At 41.5% G+C, this 16,394-nt stretch overlaps 1 protein-coding gene across 13 annotated transcripts in view; it reads right to left on the bottom strand.

Moving 5' to 3' along the window:
• mapk8ip3 (mitogen-activated protein kinase 8 interacting protein 3) overlaps positions 1-16,394 on the bottom strand; it is a 92,091-nt gene that overhangs the window by 62,543 nt on the left and 13,154 nt on the right. For all 13 annotated transcript variants that reach the window (XM_082973562.1, XM_082973555.1, XM_082973558.1 and 10 more), the window contains exon 2: positions 3,394-3,514. In XM_082973562.1, the coding sequence (XP_082829688.1) occupies positions 3,394-3,514 (121 nt within the window). The remainder of the gene's footprint in view (positions 1-3,393; positions 3,515-16,394) is intronic.

A 16,394-nucleotide genomic window follows, 5' to 3' on the forward strand; every position in this document is an offset into this window, starting at 1 on the left:
GTTGGGTCGTGTTTCGGAGGATGCATGGCTCTCGACATTCGCCTCTCCCGAGTCCGTACGGGAGTTGCAGCGATGAGACAAGACTGTAACTACCAATTGCATACCTCGAAATTGGGGAGAAAAAGGGGTAAAAGTAATAATTCTATCTATACTGTTAGTCCTTCAATTTCCTTTGTTAGTATGGACTCTTTTAGGCACATACAATAAGGGGATCTGCTGTACCTATTATGTCGGAAAAAGTCAGTTATAAATTATTCTGTCCTAGTTAAAAACAAGGTACACATAGGTATTTAAAACCGTATTATAATCTCCCACCCTAATAATAGAGTCAAGTGTTGCTTGTAGAGTTGATAAATTCTTATATATATTTTCTATGAAGCATGGATCATCATTATTTGGACCATATAGGTTAATAATTCATATCTGTTTATGGCCCAATAACATATTTTAAATCATCCATCTACCTTGAGGATCTGTTTGGACAATTTGCACCTTTGGATCAAAATTACTGTTAATTAATATCATCACCCCTTTTGAATTTCTTTGCCCATGGGCGAAATATATTTCACTTCCCCAGTCCTTTTTCCACAAATCTAAAATTGTTGAATGAGTTTCCTGTAAACAATAGATATTATATTCCTTCTCTTTTAGGCAGGTAAACACTGATAATATTTTCTTATTATCTGCTAAGCCATTACAATTATAACTGGCTATACTTATTTCACCAATTACAATAATGAGACAAGTTTCAATTCTATTTATCATAATATATGTTTGTAAACGTACCATTAAAAAGTAACATGATGATTGAGTGTCTATATAGCTGTACCATGATATTAGCATTGCTACTAAGTAAACCTCAACTTGGTCCCCACTATTCCACCCGCTAAAACCCCTCCTCATCCCGAGTTGGGTTGTCATCCCAATGACCGGCAGACCACCTTCGACCCCCCCGGATCCCATGGCCCTGGAGAGACCAGGACCATCCTTCAAAAGAGCACACAGTGCCACCCACAGAACAGAAGCAGATCAACCGCCAAAAGCATTTCCATTGCCCTCACCTCGATTTGTATTATATATAGCTATAAAAAATATATTTCAATCCTGTTTATCTTAGTTTCCATAATTAGCAATTCATATGGTTATAAACTCTCTTTCCAGACACACATCAAACATCTCCAATCCAAAGTTAAATCAAGAATTTACTTCCTATTTCGCAACAAAGCATCCTTCACTCATGCTGCCAAATATACCCTAGTAAAACTGACCATCCTACCGATCCTCGACTTCGGCGATGTCATTTACAAAATAGCCTGCAATACCCTACTCAACAAACTGGATGCAGTCTATCACAGTGCCATCCGTTTTGTCACCAAAGCCCCATATACTACCCACCACTGCGACCTGTACGCTCTCGTTGGCTGGCCTTCGCTTCATAATCGTCGCCAAACCCACTGGCTCCAGGTCATCTACAAAACCCTGCTAGGTAAAGTCCCCCCTTATCTCCGCTCACTGGTCACCATAGCAGCACCCACCTGTAGCACGCGCTCCAGCAGGTATATCTCTCTGGTCACCCCCAAAGCCAATTCCTCCTTCGGCCAGCTCTCTTTCCAGTTCTCTGCTGCCAATGACTGGAACGAACTACAAAAATCTCTGAAACTGGAAACACTTATCTCCCTCACTAGCTTTAAGCACCAGCTGTCAGAGCAGCTCACAGATCACTGCACCTGTACATAGCCCATCTATAATTTAGCCCAAACAACTACCTCTTCCCCTACCGTATTTATTTATTTTATTTTGCTCCTTTGCACCCCATTATCTCTATTTCTACTTTGCACTTTCTTCTACTACAAATCTACCATTCCAGTGTTTTACTTGCTATATTGTATTTACTTTGTCACCATGGACTTTTTTGCCTTTACCTCCCTTATCTCACCTCATTTGCTCACATCGTACATAGACTTATTTTTCTACTGTATTATTGACTGTATATTTGTTTTACTCCATGTGTAACTCTGTGTTGTTGTATGTTGTCGAACTGCTTTGCTTTATCTTGGCCAGGTCGCAATTGTAAATGAGAACTTGTTCTCAACTTGCCTACCTGGTTAAATAAAGGTGAAATAAATAAATAAAATAAATAAAAATATTTGTAGTAATTCGAGTTAAGTCTATACTCACTCTGGTCAGAGTAGTTGCAGATATTATAGTTGTATACGCACTCTGGTCGGAGTCGTTCTACATAGTTATTAATAGTCTATACTCAAACTGGTCAGAGTAGTTCTAGTTATTACAGTTCTATAGTCACTCTGGTCAGTGTCGTTCTAGTTATTATAGTTCTATACCCACTCTGATCGAAGTAGTTCTGGTTATTATAATTTTATACTCACTCTAGTCAGAGTAGTCCAAGTTATTAAGTCTAAGGGTGATTTCACATATAGTCCTCTTTAAAATAACCGATCTCAGTCCTCTAGTGAACTCTGGGGTAAAAGAAAGCAAAAGAACTCAGTTCTCTTTGTATTCACACTGCCCTTTACTTTGAATGAGGACTCAACTCTTTTTTTTCTTCCAGTTCACTTCACCTATTTTGCGGTACGAGTCTTCTTTGCATTCACATTGCTACGCTTTGAAAGGAACAAAGATCTTTTTCCAACATTTACTGAATGCACTCTGGGTTTTTGCAAAGTGCAGGACAAGCCATTCCATCAGAACGTGTTATCATAAAGATATTTATATATACTTATATTTGGGAAGCTAATAGATTCCATTTAGTTAAAAGATGAGACATAATAATTATAATTACTATTAACAAATATTATTAGTAACAGAATAAATAGCAGAAGAATAACTGCAGATTAAATAATGCTGTAATTTAAAATTGTACACCCAATATAGTCTACTCCCTTTTAAGAGCTAGAATTGATTTTGTACCCGATGTTGTGATTCTCACCAAATATATTGTTGTCATCTCACACTATTCAAACCCCACAAGCGAATAAACAGGTTAGAATCTCTCTTTATAGATCACATATTGCAAACAAATAATATTTTTCTGCAAACCGGCAGATAATCATTTTCTCTCTTTTGTGGCACCAATGTGAGGGGTTATGGGAGGGGAAACGGTGTTGCAGTATTCTAGTATGTGGTGCGGGAATAATAACAAGCGAAACTGGGTAGCTTTGTGTTGTATATTGCCCTAAAAAAGTGTTTGGTTCGCTTCTGGGTCCCTTTTGAGGGTTCTGAGTTCCTTTGGAGTGTTCATACTGGACAAAAAATGAAGCGAGCCACACTGAGGTCACGAAAATTGTCAGAAAGGGACCAAGTGTGAAAACATCCTAATGCTCACTCTGGTCAGAGTAGTTCTAGTTCTGGGCAGTAACAGTAGTTTATACTCACTCTGGTCAGAATAGTTCTTGGTCTTGAGCTCCAGCTGTTTCCCCTGCAGTTCCAGGCTCTCCACATGAGTCTGCAGGTCCTTCTTCTCCCCTTCCAACGCATCCTCAAACTCTATGAATTTCTGTGGGAGAGAACAACCATACACAGTCAGTCAAAACCATCCTCAAACGCTACGGGCCGGTTTCCCAGACACAGAATATGCCTTTGTTACGTTACAGATTTATTCTAAAATTCCTCAATCTACACACAATAATGACAAAGCGAAAGCAGGTTTTTAGAAAGGTTAGCAAATGAATAAAAAATTAAAAACTGAAATACCTTACTTACATAAATATTCAGACCCTTTGCTATGAGACTCGAAATTGAGCTCAGGTGTATCCTGTTTCCATTGATAATCCTTGAGGTGTTTCTACAACTTGATTGGAGTCCACCTGTGGTAAATTAAATTGATTGGACATGATTTGGAAAGGCACACACACCTGTCTATATAAGGTCCCACTGTTGACAGTGCATGTCAGAGCAAAAACCAAGCCATGAGGTCGAAGGAATTGTCCGTAGAGCTCCGAGACAGGATTGTGTCGAGGCACAGATCTGGGAAGGGTACCAAAATATTTCTGCAGCATTCAAGGTCCCCAAGAACACAGTGGCCTCCATCATACTTAAATGGAAGAAGTTTGGAACCATCAAGACTCTTCCTAAAGCTGTCTGCCCGGCCAAACTGAGCAATCGGGGGAAAAGGGTCTTGGTCAGGGAGGTAAACAAGAACCCGATGGTGACTTTGACAGAGCTCCAGAGTTCCTCTGTGGAGATCTGAGAACCTTCCAGAAGGACAACCATCTCTGCAGCACTCCATCAATTAGGCCTTTATGGTAGACTGGCCAGAAAGAAGCGTCTCCTCAGTAAAAGGCACATGACAGCCCACTTGGAGTTTGCCAAAAGGCACCTAAAGGACTCTCAGACCATGACAAACCAGATTCTCTGGTCTGATGAAACCAAGATTGCACACTTTGGCCTGAATACCAAGCGTCACGTCTGGAGGAAACCTGGCATCATCCCTACAGTGAAGAATGGTGGTGGCAGCATCATGCTGTGGAGATGTTTTTTAGCGGCAGATACTGGGAGACTAGTCAGGATCAAGGGAAAGTTGAACGAAGCAAAGTACACAGAGATCCTTGATGAAAACTTGCTCCAGAGCGCTCAGGACCTCAGACCGGGCAAAGGTTCACCTTCCAACAGGACAACGACCCTAAGCACACAGCCAAGACAACGCAGGATTGTCTTCAGGGAAAGTCTCTGAATGTCCTTGAGTGGCCCAGCCAGAGCCCGGACTTGAACCCGATCGAACATCTCTGGAGAGACCTGAAAATAGCTGTGCAGCGACGCTCCCGTTCCAACCTGACAGAACTTGAGAGGATCTGCAGAGAAGAATGGGAGAAACTCTTCAAATACAAGTGTACCAAGCTTGTAGCGTCATACCCAAGAAGATTCGAGGCTGTAATCGCTGCCAAAGGTGCTTCAACAAAGTATTGAGTAAAGGGTCTGAATACCTATGTAAATAGAATATTTTTGCTTTTTATTTGTAATAAATGTGCAAACATTTCTAAAACCTGTTTTTGCTTTGTCATTATGGGGTATTATGTGTATAGTGATGAAAAAAATGATTTAATCAATTTTAGAATAAGGCAGTAACGTAACAAAATGCGGAAAAAGTCAAGGAGTCTGAATACTTTCCGAATGCACTGTACATAGGAAAAACTAAATAATTTTCAACCCTATCATATGCAGCATAACAATTTATCAATTAATTACATGAATGCACGGTGTGTGATAAATTGCTCACGTTGTAAAATATATTATATTTAAACACTCTTAGAAAAAGGGGTTCCAAAAGGGTTCTTCTACTGCTGTCCTCATGTGAGAACCATTTGAAGAACTGTTTTGGGTTCCAGATAGGACCCTATATGAAAAGGGTTCTTCAAATGGTTCTCACATGAGGACAGCAGTAGAATAACTCTTTTGGAAACGTTTTGGCTTCCAGATAGGACCCTATATGAAAAGGGTTCTACATGGAACCCAAAAGGGTTCTTCAAATGGTTCGCCCATGGGGACAGCAGTAGAAGAACCCTTTTAGATTCTAATCTAGATAAAAAAAACTTTTTTAAGAGTGTATAAAATAGCATATTATTCCCAAACTATACAGCAAATCCTCTGGCAAACCAACAGACACCATCCAACCTGGAACTGAGTGAGTAATGCTTTGTCTGAAGCTATTTTTACTTTCAAAAGCCAAGAAAAATACATTACACTGATATATTTTACTTTATAAGAACTGAATGCTAAGGCTACCAAGCTTTCTAGGACAAAGGGATACAACTTCAATTAGCACTGATGTGTGAAGCGTGAGGTGTCAAAGCCTTTGAGCCCAACAAATGGCAGGCTACCCCACCCAAATCCAGAGGCCTTTTAGCCCCCTCCTTCTGTTCAGAGTCCATCCACTGGTATTTTCTACAAGAAATCTGCCTCCAGAAATAAAAGCTTCTCCCAAGTGGGTGTGACACCTACGCCCGTTGTCTGCTGCACTGCTGCTTGGATTCCACCTGGCGATCTGTTCACCATCAGCCCTGGTTGTCTCCCCCTGTCTGGTACAGGTACCCCCACCATACTCCCCCTCTCTCCAGAGCTTTCACTCGCCTTCAGCACACAGGCACTGTTGGGGCAAGTGACTCTGATCTTACAAAGGCGAGCCCCAAGTCATTATATATTTAATTTTTTTCTTGTGCATTTTGCCATTTGCCTCGTGACTCCTGCATGCTTTGTTGACTACGAACTTTCTTTACCCAACTGTGGGACAGACTGTGTTTGTTCAGGGAAAATGGTTAAAGACCTGGAGAATAAACCCTCCTCCTCACAGCTGCCCATGTCCCTAACCTGTTGTGGCTAGGGAGCAGTATTTGCACGGCCGGATAAAAAACGTACCCGATTTAAACTGGTTATTACTCTTGCCCAGAAACGAGAATATGCATGGAATTAGTAGATTTAGATAGAAAACACTAAAGTTTCTAAAACTGTTTGAATGGTGTCTGTGAGTATAATAGAACTCATATGGCAGGCCAAAACCTGAGAAGATTCCATACAGGAAGTGCCCTGTCTGACAATTTGTTCTCCTTCTGTGGCATCTCTATCAAAAATACAGCATATCTGCTGTAATGTGACATTTTCTAAGGCTTCCATTGGCTCTCAGAAGGTGTCAGAAAGTGGAATGACGTCTCTGCAGTCTCTGGGCGAAAAACAGCAGGAGTTTTTGTGAGTGGTCAGGCAGGGAACAATGACACTGGAGTGCGCGTCCACGAGAGGACTCCATGTTTTTCTTTCAATCTTTGAATGAATACAACGTAGCCCGGTTGGAATATTATCGCTATTTTACGAGAAATATTCGATTTTTTTTTGTCACGAAATGCGCTCGCGCGTCACCCTTCGGGTAGTTACCTGAACGCACGAACAAAACGGAGGTATTTGGATATAACTATGGATTATTTCGAACCAAAACAACATTTGTTGTTGAAGTAGAAGTCCTGGAAGTGCATTCTGACGAAGAACAGCAAAGGTAATCCAATTTTTCTTATAGTAAATCTGAGTTTGGTGAGGGCCAAACTTGGTGGGTGTCAAATTAGCTAGCCGTGATGGTCGGGTATAACAGAACTCATTTGGCAGGCCAAAACCTGAGAAGATTCCATGCAGGAAGTGCCCTGTCTGACAATTTCTTGCCCTTCTTGATTATCTCTATCCATTACAGAGGATCTCTGCTGTTACGTGACACTTCCTACGGCTCCCATGGGCTCTCAGAAGGCGGCAAAAAGCTGAATCGTGGCTTTGCAGGCTCTGGCTGAAAAAAAGTAGCGCGTTTGGGTAGTGGCTGGTTACAGTACTGTGAGACTCAGGCGCGTGCCCGAGTCGACCGAATGCTTTGTTTTCTTTCGTCTGTTTACCTAAACGCAGATTCCCGGTCGGAATATTATCGCTTTTTTACGAGAACAATGGCATAAAAATTGATTTTAAACAGCGGTTGACATGCTTCGAAGTACGGTAATGGAATATTTAGAAATCTTTTGTCACAAATTGCGCCATGCTCGTGACCCTTATTTACACTTCGGATAGTGTCTTGAACGCACGAACAAAACGCCGCTATTTGGATATAACGATGGATTATTTTGAACCAAACCAACATTTGTTATTGAAGTAGCAGTCCTGGGAGTGCATTCTGACGAAGAACACCAAAGGTAATCAAACTTTTGTAATAGTAAATCGGAGTTTGGTCAGGGCTAAACTTGGTCGGTGACTAAATGGCTAGCCGTGATGGCTGGGCTATCTCCTGAGAATATTGCAAAATGTGCTTTCACCGAAAAGCTATTTTAAAATCGGACATATCGAGTGCATAGAGGAGTTCTGTATCTATAATTCTTAAAATAATTGTTATGTTTTTTGTGAACGTTTATCGTGAGTAATTTAGTAAATTCACCGGATGTTTGCGGGGGGTATGCTAGTTCTGAACATCACATGCTAATGTAAAAAAGCTGGTTTTTGATATAAATATGAACTTGATTGAACAAAACATGCATGCATTGTATAACATAATGTCCTAGGGTTGTCATCTGATGAAGATCAAAGGTTAGTGCTGCATTTAGCTGTGGTTTTGTTTTTTGTGACATTATATGCTAGCTTGAAAAATGGGTGTCTGATTATTTCTGGCTGGGTACTCTGCTGACATAATCTAATGTTTTGCTTTCGCTGTAAAGCCTTTTTGAAATCGGACAGTGTGGTTAGATTAACGAGAGTCTTGTCTTTAAAATGCTGTAAAATAGTCATATGTTTGAAAAATGGAAGTTTTCGGATTTTAGAGGAGTTTGTATTTCGCGCCACGCCCATCATTGGATATTGGAGCAGGTGTTCCGCTAGCGGAACGTCTAGATTTTAAGAGGTTATGGGGAATATATGGGAATTAACGGAAATATATGCAAATGAATATTAACACCATTTAAATGTAAATGTTTTTTGCATTGCATATATTTACCATATCATATAGAGACAGAAACAAACCTTTTACCCTAAGTAGACATAATTGCAAATTATTAAATCCTTCCAATAGAAAAATAAATAAATTAGTTAAGAACTGAACTTTAATTAAATGAGTTGACTCTTCACATGGGATGATTTCACTGAACAACAAAAGAAAGGGAATATTGAATGATCCATCTCATCGCCCAAAATTGTTTTCAAAATACATCAGTAAAATGATAGCCTAGAAACTAAAGATTTGGTTGTCTTCCTCTCATGTCTTCTCCCTGGACCTATGTCCACCTCTTGAACATCAGACTCTTCACTGTCACTTTCCAACCTAGTTGAAGATGGCTCGTTGTCAGGCTCAAAAAGCCTCAAATTTGCCCGGATGGCCACCAATTGTTCAACCCTTGTATTGGTCAGCCTGTTGCGTGCTTCGGTGTGTGTGTTCCCAAACAAGGACCAGTTGCGCTCTGAGGCAACTGATGTTGGTGGGATTTGGAGGATGATGGAGGAAACATGGGAAAGAGCCTCAGATCCACAAAGTCCCTTCCACCAGGTGGCTGATGAGATATGTTGGCACGACTGCCATATTGCATCTCCATCCCAAAACCCTTGCTTGGAAGTGTACTTCGCTAGACTGCCAAGGACCTTGCCCTCATCCAGGCCAAGGTGGCAAGACATGGTAGTGATGACACCATAGGCCTTGTTGATCTCTGTACCAGACAGAATGCTCTTGCCACATGTACGCTGCGGCATGTATGGGCTTCAGGCAGAAGTCTTCACGCTTTTTGATGTATTTCAGAACTGCAGTTTACTCTGCTTGGAGCAACAGTGAAGTGGACATGGCAGTACGGATTTCTTCTCTTACATCTGCAAGCAGAGTCTGAACATCAGACAGGATGGCACTGTCTCCCTCAATCCATGCCATGGCTACTGCTATAGGTTTCAGGAGTTCCAGGCTGCTTACCACTTTCTCCCAAAATACATCCTCCAGGAGGATCCTCTTGATGGGGCTGTCCATATCAGCAGACTGTGATATGGACATTTATTGGAGAGACTCCTTCCCCTCCACGAGACTGTCAAACATGATGACAACACCACCCCAACGGCTGTCGCTGGGCAGCTTCAATGTGGTGCTGTTATTCTTCTCACTTTGCTTGGTGAGGTAGATCGCTGTTATAACTTGATGACCCTTCACATACCTAACCATTTCCTTGACTCTCTTGTAGAGTGTATCCATTGTTTTCAGTGCCATGATGTCCTTGAGGAGCATATTCAATGCATGAGCAGCACAGCCAACGGGTATGATGTGAGGGTAGGAGTCCTCCACTTTAGACCAAGCAGCCTTCATGTTCGCAGCATTGTCTGTCACCAGTGAAAATACCTTTTGTGGTCCAAGGTCATTGATGACTGCCTTCAGCTCATCTGCAATGTAGATACCGGTGTGTCTGTTGTCCCTTGTGTCTGTGCTTTTGTAGAATACTGGTTGAGGGGTGGAGATAATGTAGTTAATTATTCCTTGCACACGAACATTCGACCACCCATCAGAGATGATTGCAATACAGTCTGCTTTCTATGATTTGCTTGACCTTCACTTGAACTCTGTTGAACTCTGCATCCAGCAAATGAGTAGATAAAGCATGTCTGGTTGGATGGGTGTATGCTGGGCGAAGAATATTCAGAAACTCTTCCAATACACATTGCCTGTGAGCATCAGAGGTGAACTAGTTGCATACACAGCTCGAGCAAGACATTCATCAGCATTTCTCTGTCTACGTTCCTCCATTGAGTCAACAAAACTTCTGATTCCAGAAGGACCATTAGCTGTTGCTATCGATAAGATGTCTGATTCATCATTTTCACCTCGAATCGGAGTAGAGGGGCTTTTGTCAGAGGTTGCTTGTTGTGAGCACTGAAGGAACTTTATGCACATGGCCAGATGATTCTGCATCTTTGTTGCATTCTTCACATAAGATTTGGCACAATATTTGCAAATGTACACAGCTTTTCCTTCTACATTAGCTGCAGTGAAATGTCTTCACACATCAGATAGTGCCCGTGGCATTTTCCTGTAAAGAATAGAAGAAAATGAGCAACAAAAAAAAAAAAAATACAATTCCATGTACAGATAAATAGTTAAGGAGTTAGATTAAACAACTCCTTTGTAAGATAAATGTTTTAAAATGAAACATGTATGGAAACAGGTGAATTAACACTCATCAGTTAGCAGGCTCAAGCAAGCTAAAACCCACATGGTAGCAAAAACTAACTAGCAGAAATTGTTAACAAGTTAGAAATGATTTAAACACACTTTGCTGTAGGCTACTATTTACTAGTTAACAAAAAACATGTATGTCATACAAAATATATTCACACCACCCAGTATTGTAATCAAAACCTACCGGAAAGCATGTAGTCCTTGACTCAGACAGTGTAGAAGTGTGGGCTCAATAGCATCTCATTAGTGTGCAAGATCTTGAGAATCAGCTGTACACGTGATGGAAGAGTGCACTGCACATGTGATGGAAAAATGCACTGTGCATGCAGAGGGTTGCAATTGCATTGAATTGGGGATAGTTTAACCAAAATATGCCACAAACCTAGAATTGCCTTATGTGTATCCCACAAAAAAGGTTCACTGTTATAAGCTAACTTTGATGAATTTAAGCAAAATTTGCGGGCTTAACTTCCCATTAAAATGTCCAACCTTTTGCAACCCTACTTGGGAGTATGGCTAGACGTTACACTGTCCTTCTCTCAGCACATATCAAAGCTGCAGGCTAAAGTTAAATCTAGACTTGGTTTCCTCTATCGTCACCCCAGCTGCCAAACTAACCCTGATTCAGATGACCATCCTACCCATGCTAGATGATGGAGACATCATTTATAGAACGGCAGGTAAGGGAGCTCTCGAGAGGCTAGATGTTCTTTACCATTCGGCCATCAGATTTGCCACCAATGCTCCTTATAGGACACATTACTGCACTCTATACTCTTTTGTAAACTGGTCATCGTATACCCGTCGCAAGACCCACTGGTTGATGCTTATTTATAAAACCCTCTTAGGCCTCACTCCCCCCTATCTGAGACATCTACTGCAGCCCTCATCCTCCACATACAACACCCGTTCTGCCAGTCACATTCTGTTAAAGGTCCCCAAAGCACACACATCCCTGGGGTTGTCTTTTCAGTTCGCTGCAGCTAGCGACTGGAACGAGCTGCAACAATCACTCAAACTGGACAGTTTCATATCCATCTCTTCATTCAAAGACTCAATCATGGACACTCTTACTGACAGTTGTGGCTGCTTCTCGTGATGTATTGTTGTCTCTACCATGCCCTTTGTGCTGTTGTCTGTGCCCAATAATGTTTGTACCATGTTTTGTTCTGCTACCATGCTGTGTTGTCATTTGTTACTGCCTTGCTATGTTGTCGTCTTAGGTCTCTCTTTATGTAGTGTTGTCTCTCTTGTCATGATGTGTGTTTTGTCCTATATTTATATTTTATAAAAATAAAATAATCCCAGCCCCTGTTCCCGCAGGAGGCCTTTTGCCTTTTGGTAGGCTGTCATTGTAAATAAGTATTTGTTCTTAACTGACTTGCCTAGTTAAATAAAGGTTAAATAAATGAAATAAATATTGCACAGTATGAAATGTCTCTCATAAAATAGCAATGCCAGCCAGCAACAAGGACTAATTTACATTTTTCAATGCCGCTTTCTGCTTCTGTCATGGTCAGGGATATAACCTTCACCTATTGCTGAAGCTAGAGGATAATTGGTCAAATGAACTGCTAGTATTGTTTTGGATGGGGTGAGTCACAGAGAAAGATGCGTCAAGAACATCTACCCTGTCATCTCCAATCACAAAAACCAGGGTCATGTTCAGTAGGGCGCAAAATGTAAAAACATTCATGCTGCTGTTTTGCCTGTGGCTATGGAACCCTGACCTGTTCACCGGATGTACCTCTCTCTCTCTAAAAGCCAACTGACATTTATTCCTGAGGTGCTGACCCGTTGCACCCACTGTGATTATTATTTGACCCTGCTGGTCATCTATGAATGTTTGAACATCTTGAAGAACGATCGGGCCTTATTTGTCATGTACTATTATAATCTCCACCCGGCAGAGCCAGAAGAGGACTGGCCACCCCTCAGAGCCTAGTTCCTCTCTAGGTTTCTTCCTAGGTTCCTGCCTGTCTAGAGCGTTTTTCCTAACCACCGTGCTTCTACATCGGCATTGCTTGCTCTTAGGGGTTTTAGGCTGGGTTTCTGTATAAGCACTTTGTGACATCTGCTGACGTAAAAAGGGCTTTATAAATAAATGTGATTTAGAAACATGAAAATGAGCATTATTTTTGTGACACGTTCATGTATTAGCATATCTCCTCCATTTCAAAGCGTTTTGTCCCATGTCGTGCCAACTGAACCAGACCCTGCTCTCCTCTCTCTCTATACAGAAAGCAGAAAACGAACAGAAACTAACACAGCTGCCTGGCCTGCCAGCCTTCCTTCCAAGGGCTCACTCTGCAGCCTGCAGGGTTTTATAAAGCCTTGCACAATGGGCCGGCCGGGCTGCAGTCTTACGACTGTAATCCCCCGACTGCAGAGAGGCCCTGCTTGCTGCTAGAGATATGCTCTACCATCGCCTGGCTGACCTCAAATAACAGGATCCGGGAACATGGGAAGGCAAACCTGCCAAAGTTAGGGACAGGGACATATGTGCATTTGCTCACCCAGTACACCCATAAAAATGCTCCTGTTATAAGTCTATGGCACCCCTATTCATGGAGTCTGTCCATTGCCATTTTCCTACAAATGCCCGGCGTTGCCCCGACCTCAACAAATAGACAACCCGACCCCATTTCACCTCCATACAGCTCATCTCCCTATTCCCTACATAGTGCTCTACTTTTGACCGGGGCCCATGGTGCACTATAGGGAACCGGGAACATGGGTCCCATTTGGGACACAACTCCATTCTCACCAGGAGACCAAAGCAAGGCAACATCATGAGAAAACAATAGCATTATGCTGCAGTCTGGCTTCACACACACACACACACACACACACACACACACACACACACACACACACACACACACACACACCACACACACACACACACACACACACACACACACACACACACACACACACACACACACACACACACACACCACCTTGCCACAATATACTATTACACCCCGGGCAACTGTCCTGCTGACCCTCCTGCCCTTCAAAACGCCCTCCCCAGGACACTGCTTGCCCCTGTGCACCCCTCCTCCCCAGCCAGACCCAGCAACCCAGCCAGCTCTCAGCAGCATCCACAGTAGGGGGTGGTCTGGTGAGCAGATAGCCTAGCGCTAGATGCAGCCAAAACAATAACAGGCCCTCTTATTAATCAAAAGAAATGAATTGAAGCGCCGCGCAGTGGGATGGTGCATTTATATTCTGATAGTACATACTGTATTTCAATCAATAAATCAAATTGTATATTGTTCTTTCAAAACAACATTGGTCACAAAGTGCTTTATAGCTTAAAGCGTATTGGGATCAACATGTTGAGGTCTCAAACTATCAGGAATCAAACAATAAACATGCATGGTCCTTTGAACATATTTATCTACATTTCAGCCTTAGAGTGACTGTGGTTGTCAATTACACTCCTTTGTGGATACAATGGAGACTCAGGGAGGAATCATAGAACATGTTGTTGCCTTTATTTATCAGTGGGTCTATCTAAATCTGAGTCCAAAATGGTACCCTATCCTCTCTAGTGCACTGGATTTGACTACCTATGGGTCCTGGTCAAAACTAGTGCACTATAAAGGGAATAGGGCACCATTTGGGTCTGTCTAAAAGCCTTGTAATCTGAGCATTGACAATCACCCCCAAAGGAAACACATGGCACAGGGAGGAGATTCCAGCCAGGGTGTGGGCTGTTGTTGTTTTCTCTCTAGACTTGGGAAGATGTTCCCTCTATCTCTGTATCTCTCTCCATCGGTCTCTTATTCTTTCACTGTGTCTGCCTCTTTCTCTCTCTCTGGGAAGATGTTCTCTCTCTCCCTCCCTTTGTATTTCTCAATCTCGGTCTTGTTCATTCGCTCTGTCTACCTTTCTCTAACTCCCTCTCTGTTTCTCCTCTCTAGCCCTGTTTTATGGCTTGTATTCCTGCTCATATTCCATCTGTCGCTCTCATCCTCTCTTCTCCTCTGTATCGCTCTCTCACCATTCCCTCTCGCTCTATCCTCTAACTCTCTCTCATCCCCTCTCTCTCTCTCTCTAACTCTCGTCCTCTGTATTGCCCCCTCTCTCTCTCCATCTCTCGCTCTCTGTCAAGCACAAAATCAGGTTACAGCGCCAATCTTCCTCGGTGTACAATTGATTTCCCATAATGCACCCTGCCCCATCCCCCCACAATGCACCACGCCACTGTCTCAGGCAGTGCCATAAACCAATCCCTGGGTCACATCTAAAACACTTATGTTTGAAATAGCATCTGTGCACTCGTATGTTCGCTGCTGTATTCAAAGTTCTAATCCACCACAGCAAATATAGTGTGTTATGGTCTCATCGAAAATGGAGCTCTTGGACTCTGTTCTGAAAGTTATAACTGTGACCTCAACTCTTACCCTTATAACATTGTACAGGTAATGTAATGTGATTATTACTGTTACTTTAGTGTATAGTACACTATTCTGCAGTTCATCATGAAGTCTCTAATTCATATAATACAGTTATAAAACAGTATGAGTTACTCCAAAGGGTTTTCACTATATCTTTACAGGTTGTCATTATCATTATTCATGTTGGTTGTAGCAAGCACTATTTCATCCAAATACTTATCATATTTTCTGACCGGCACACTTACTAATTCTTACACATGCTATTTTTGTGTCACTTGCTTCAAAAAGCATATAAACAAATCTTCTTTACACTTTCATGATAATCTATTTCAAATGTATGCATTTAATCATGTTCTCTTCTCTCAAATGTAGCAAATAATGAGACAGAGAAAACCACAGCGTCCCAAATTGCACCATATTCCCTATATAGCCCCATGGGCCCTAGTAAAAAGTAGCGCACTAGGCTGGGAATAGGGTGCTATTTGGGACCTTACAATGTGACGTGGTATATGGCTGTACACACATCTGTGACTAAGCATCATGTGGCATTGGACCTTTATTTTGGGTAAAACCCTGCACAGCTGTCTGCTTATACTGTACTAGAATGTGTCTAGGATAACACCAGCAACAGTCATCACAATTGTTAAAAGGTTTTAAAAACAATTCTTATAAAACTGTTGGACAATGGATGAAGATACTCCAAACTTTTTGAATTTATAGCACATAAAACATTTTACTGGAATAGACAATTAACAAATGGAGTTCAGGTATTAAATGTATTGTCAAATGTTACTTTTTTTCTTCGAATGCACTCATATATAAATGGTCTAATGGTATCAGGTATTTCTTTTATTTTCGGTTAAAATAAATACAATTATATGCGCCTCATTTCCATAAATGTACATACAGTGCCTTCGGAAAGTATTCAGACCCCTTGACTTTTTCCACATTTTGTTACGTTACAGCATTATTCTAAAATGTATTAAATAAATAAAAAATCCTCAGCAGTCTACACACAACACCCCATAATGACAAAGCAAAAACAGGTTTTTATAAATGTTTGCAAATTTATAAAAATAAAAATAAATACCTTATTTACATAAGTATTCAGACCTTTTGCTATGAGACTTGAAATTGAGCTCATGTGCATCCTGTTTCAATTGATAATCCTTGAGATGTTTTTACAACTTGATTGGAGTCCACCTGTAGTAAATTAAATTGATTAGACATGATTTGGAAAGGCACATGCCTGTCTATATAAGGGCGCACAGTTGAGAGTGCATGTCAGAGCAAAAACCAAGCCATGAGGTCGAAGG

Source organism: Salmo salar, chromosome 03, assembly GCF_965601325.2.
Source record: "Salmo salar chromosome 03, fSalSal1, whole genome shotgun sequence".
NCBI classification, from domain to species: Eukaryota; Metazoa; Chordata; class Actinopteri; order Salmoniformes; family Salmonidae; genus Salmo; species Salmo salar.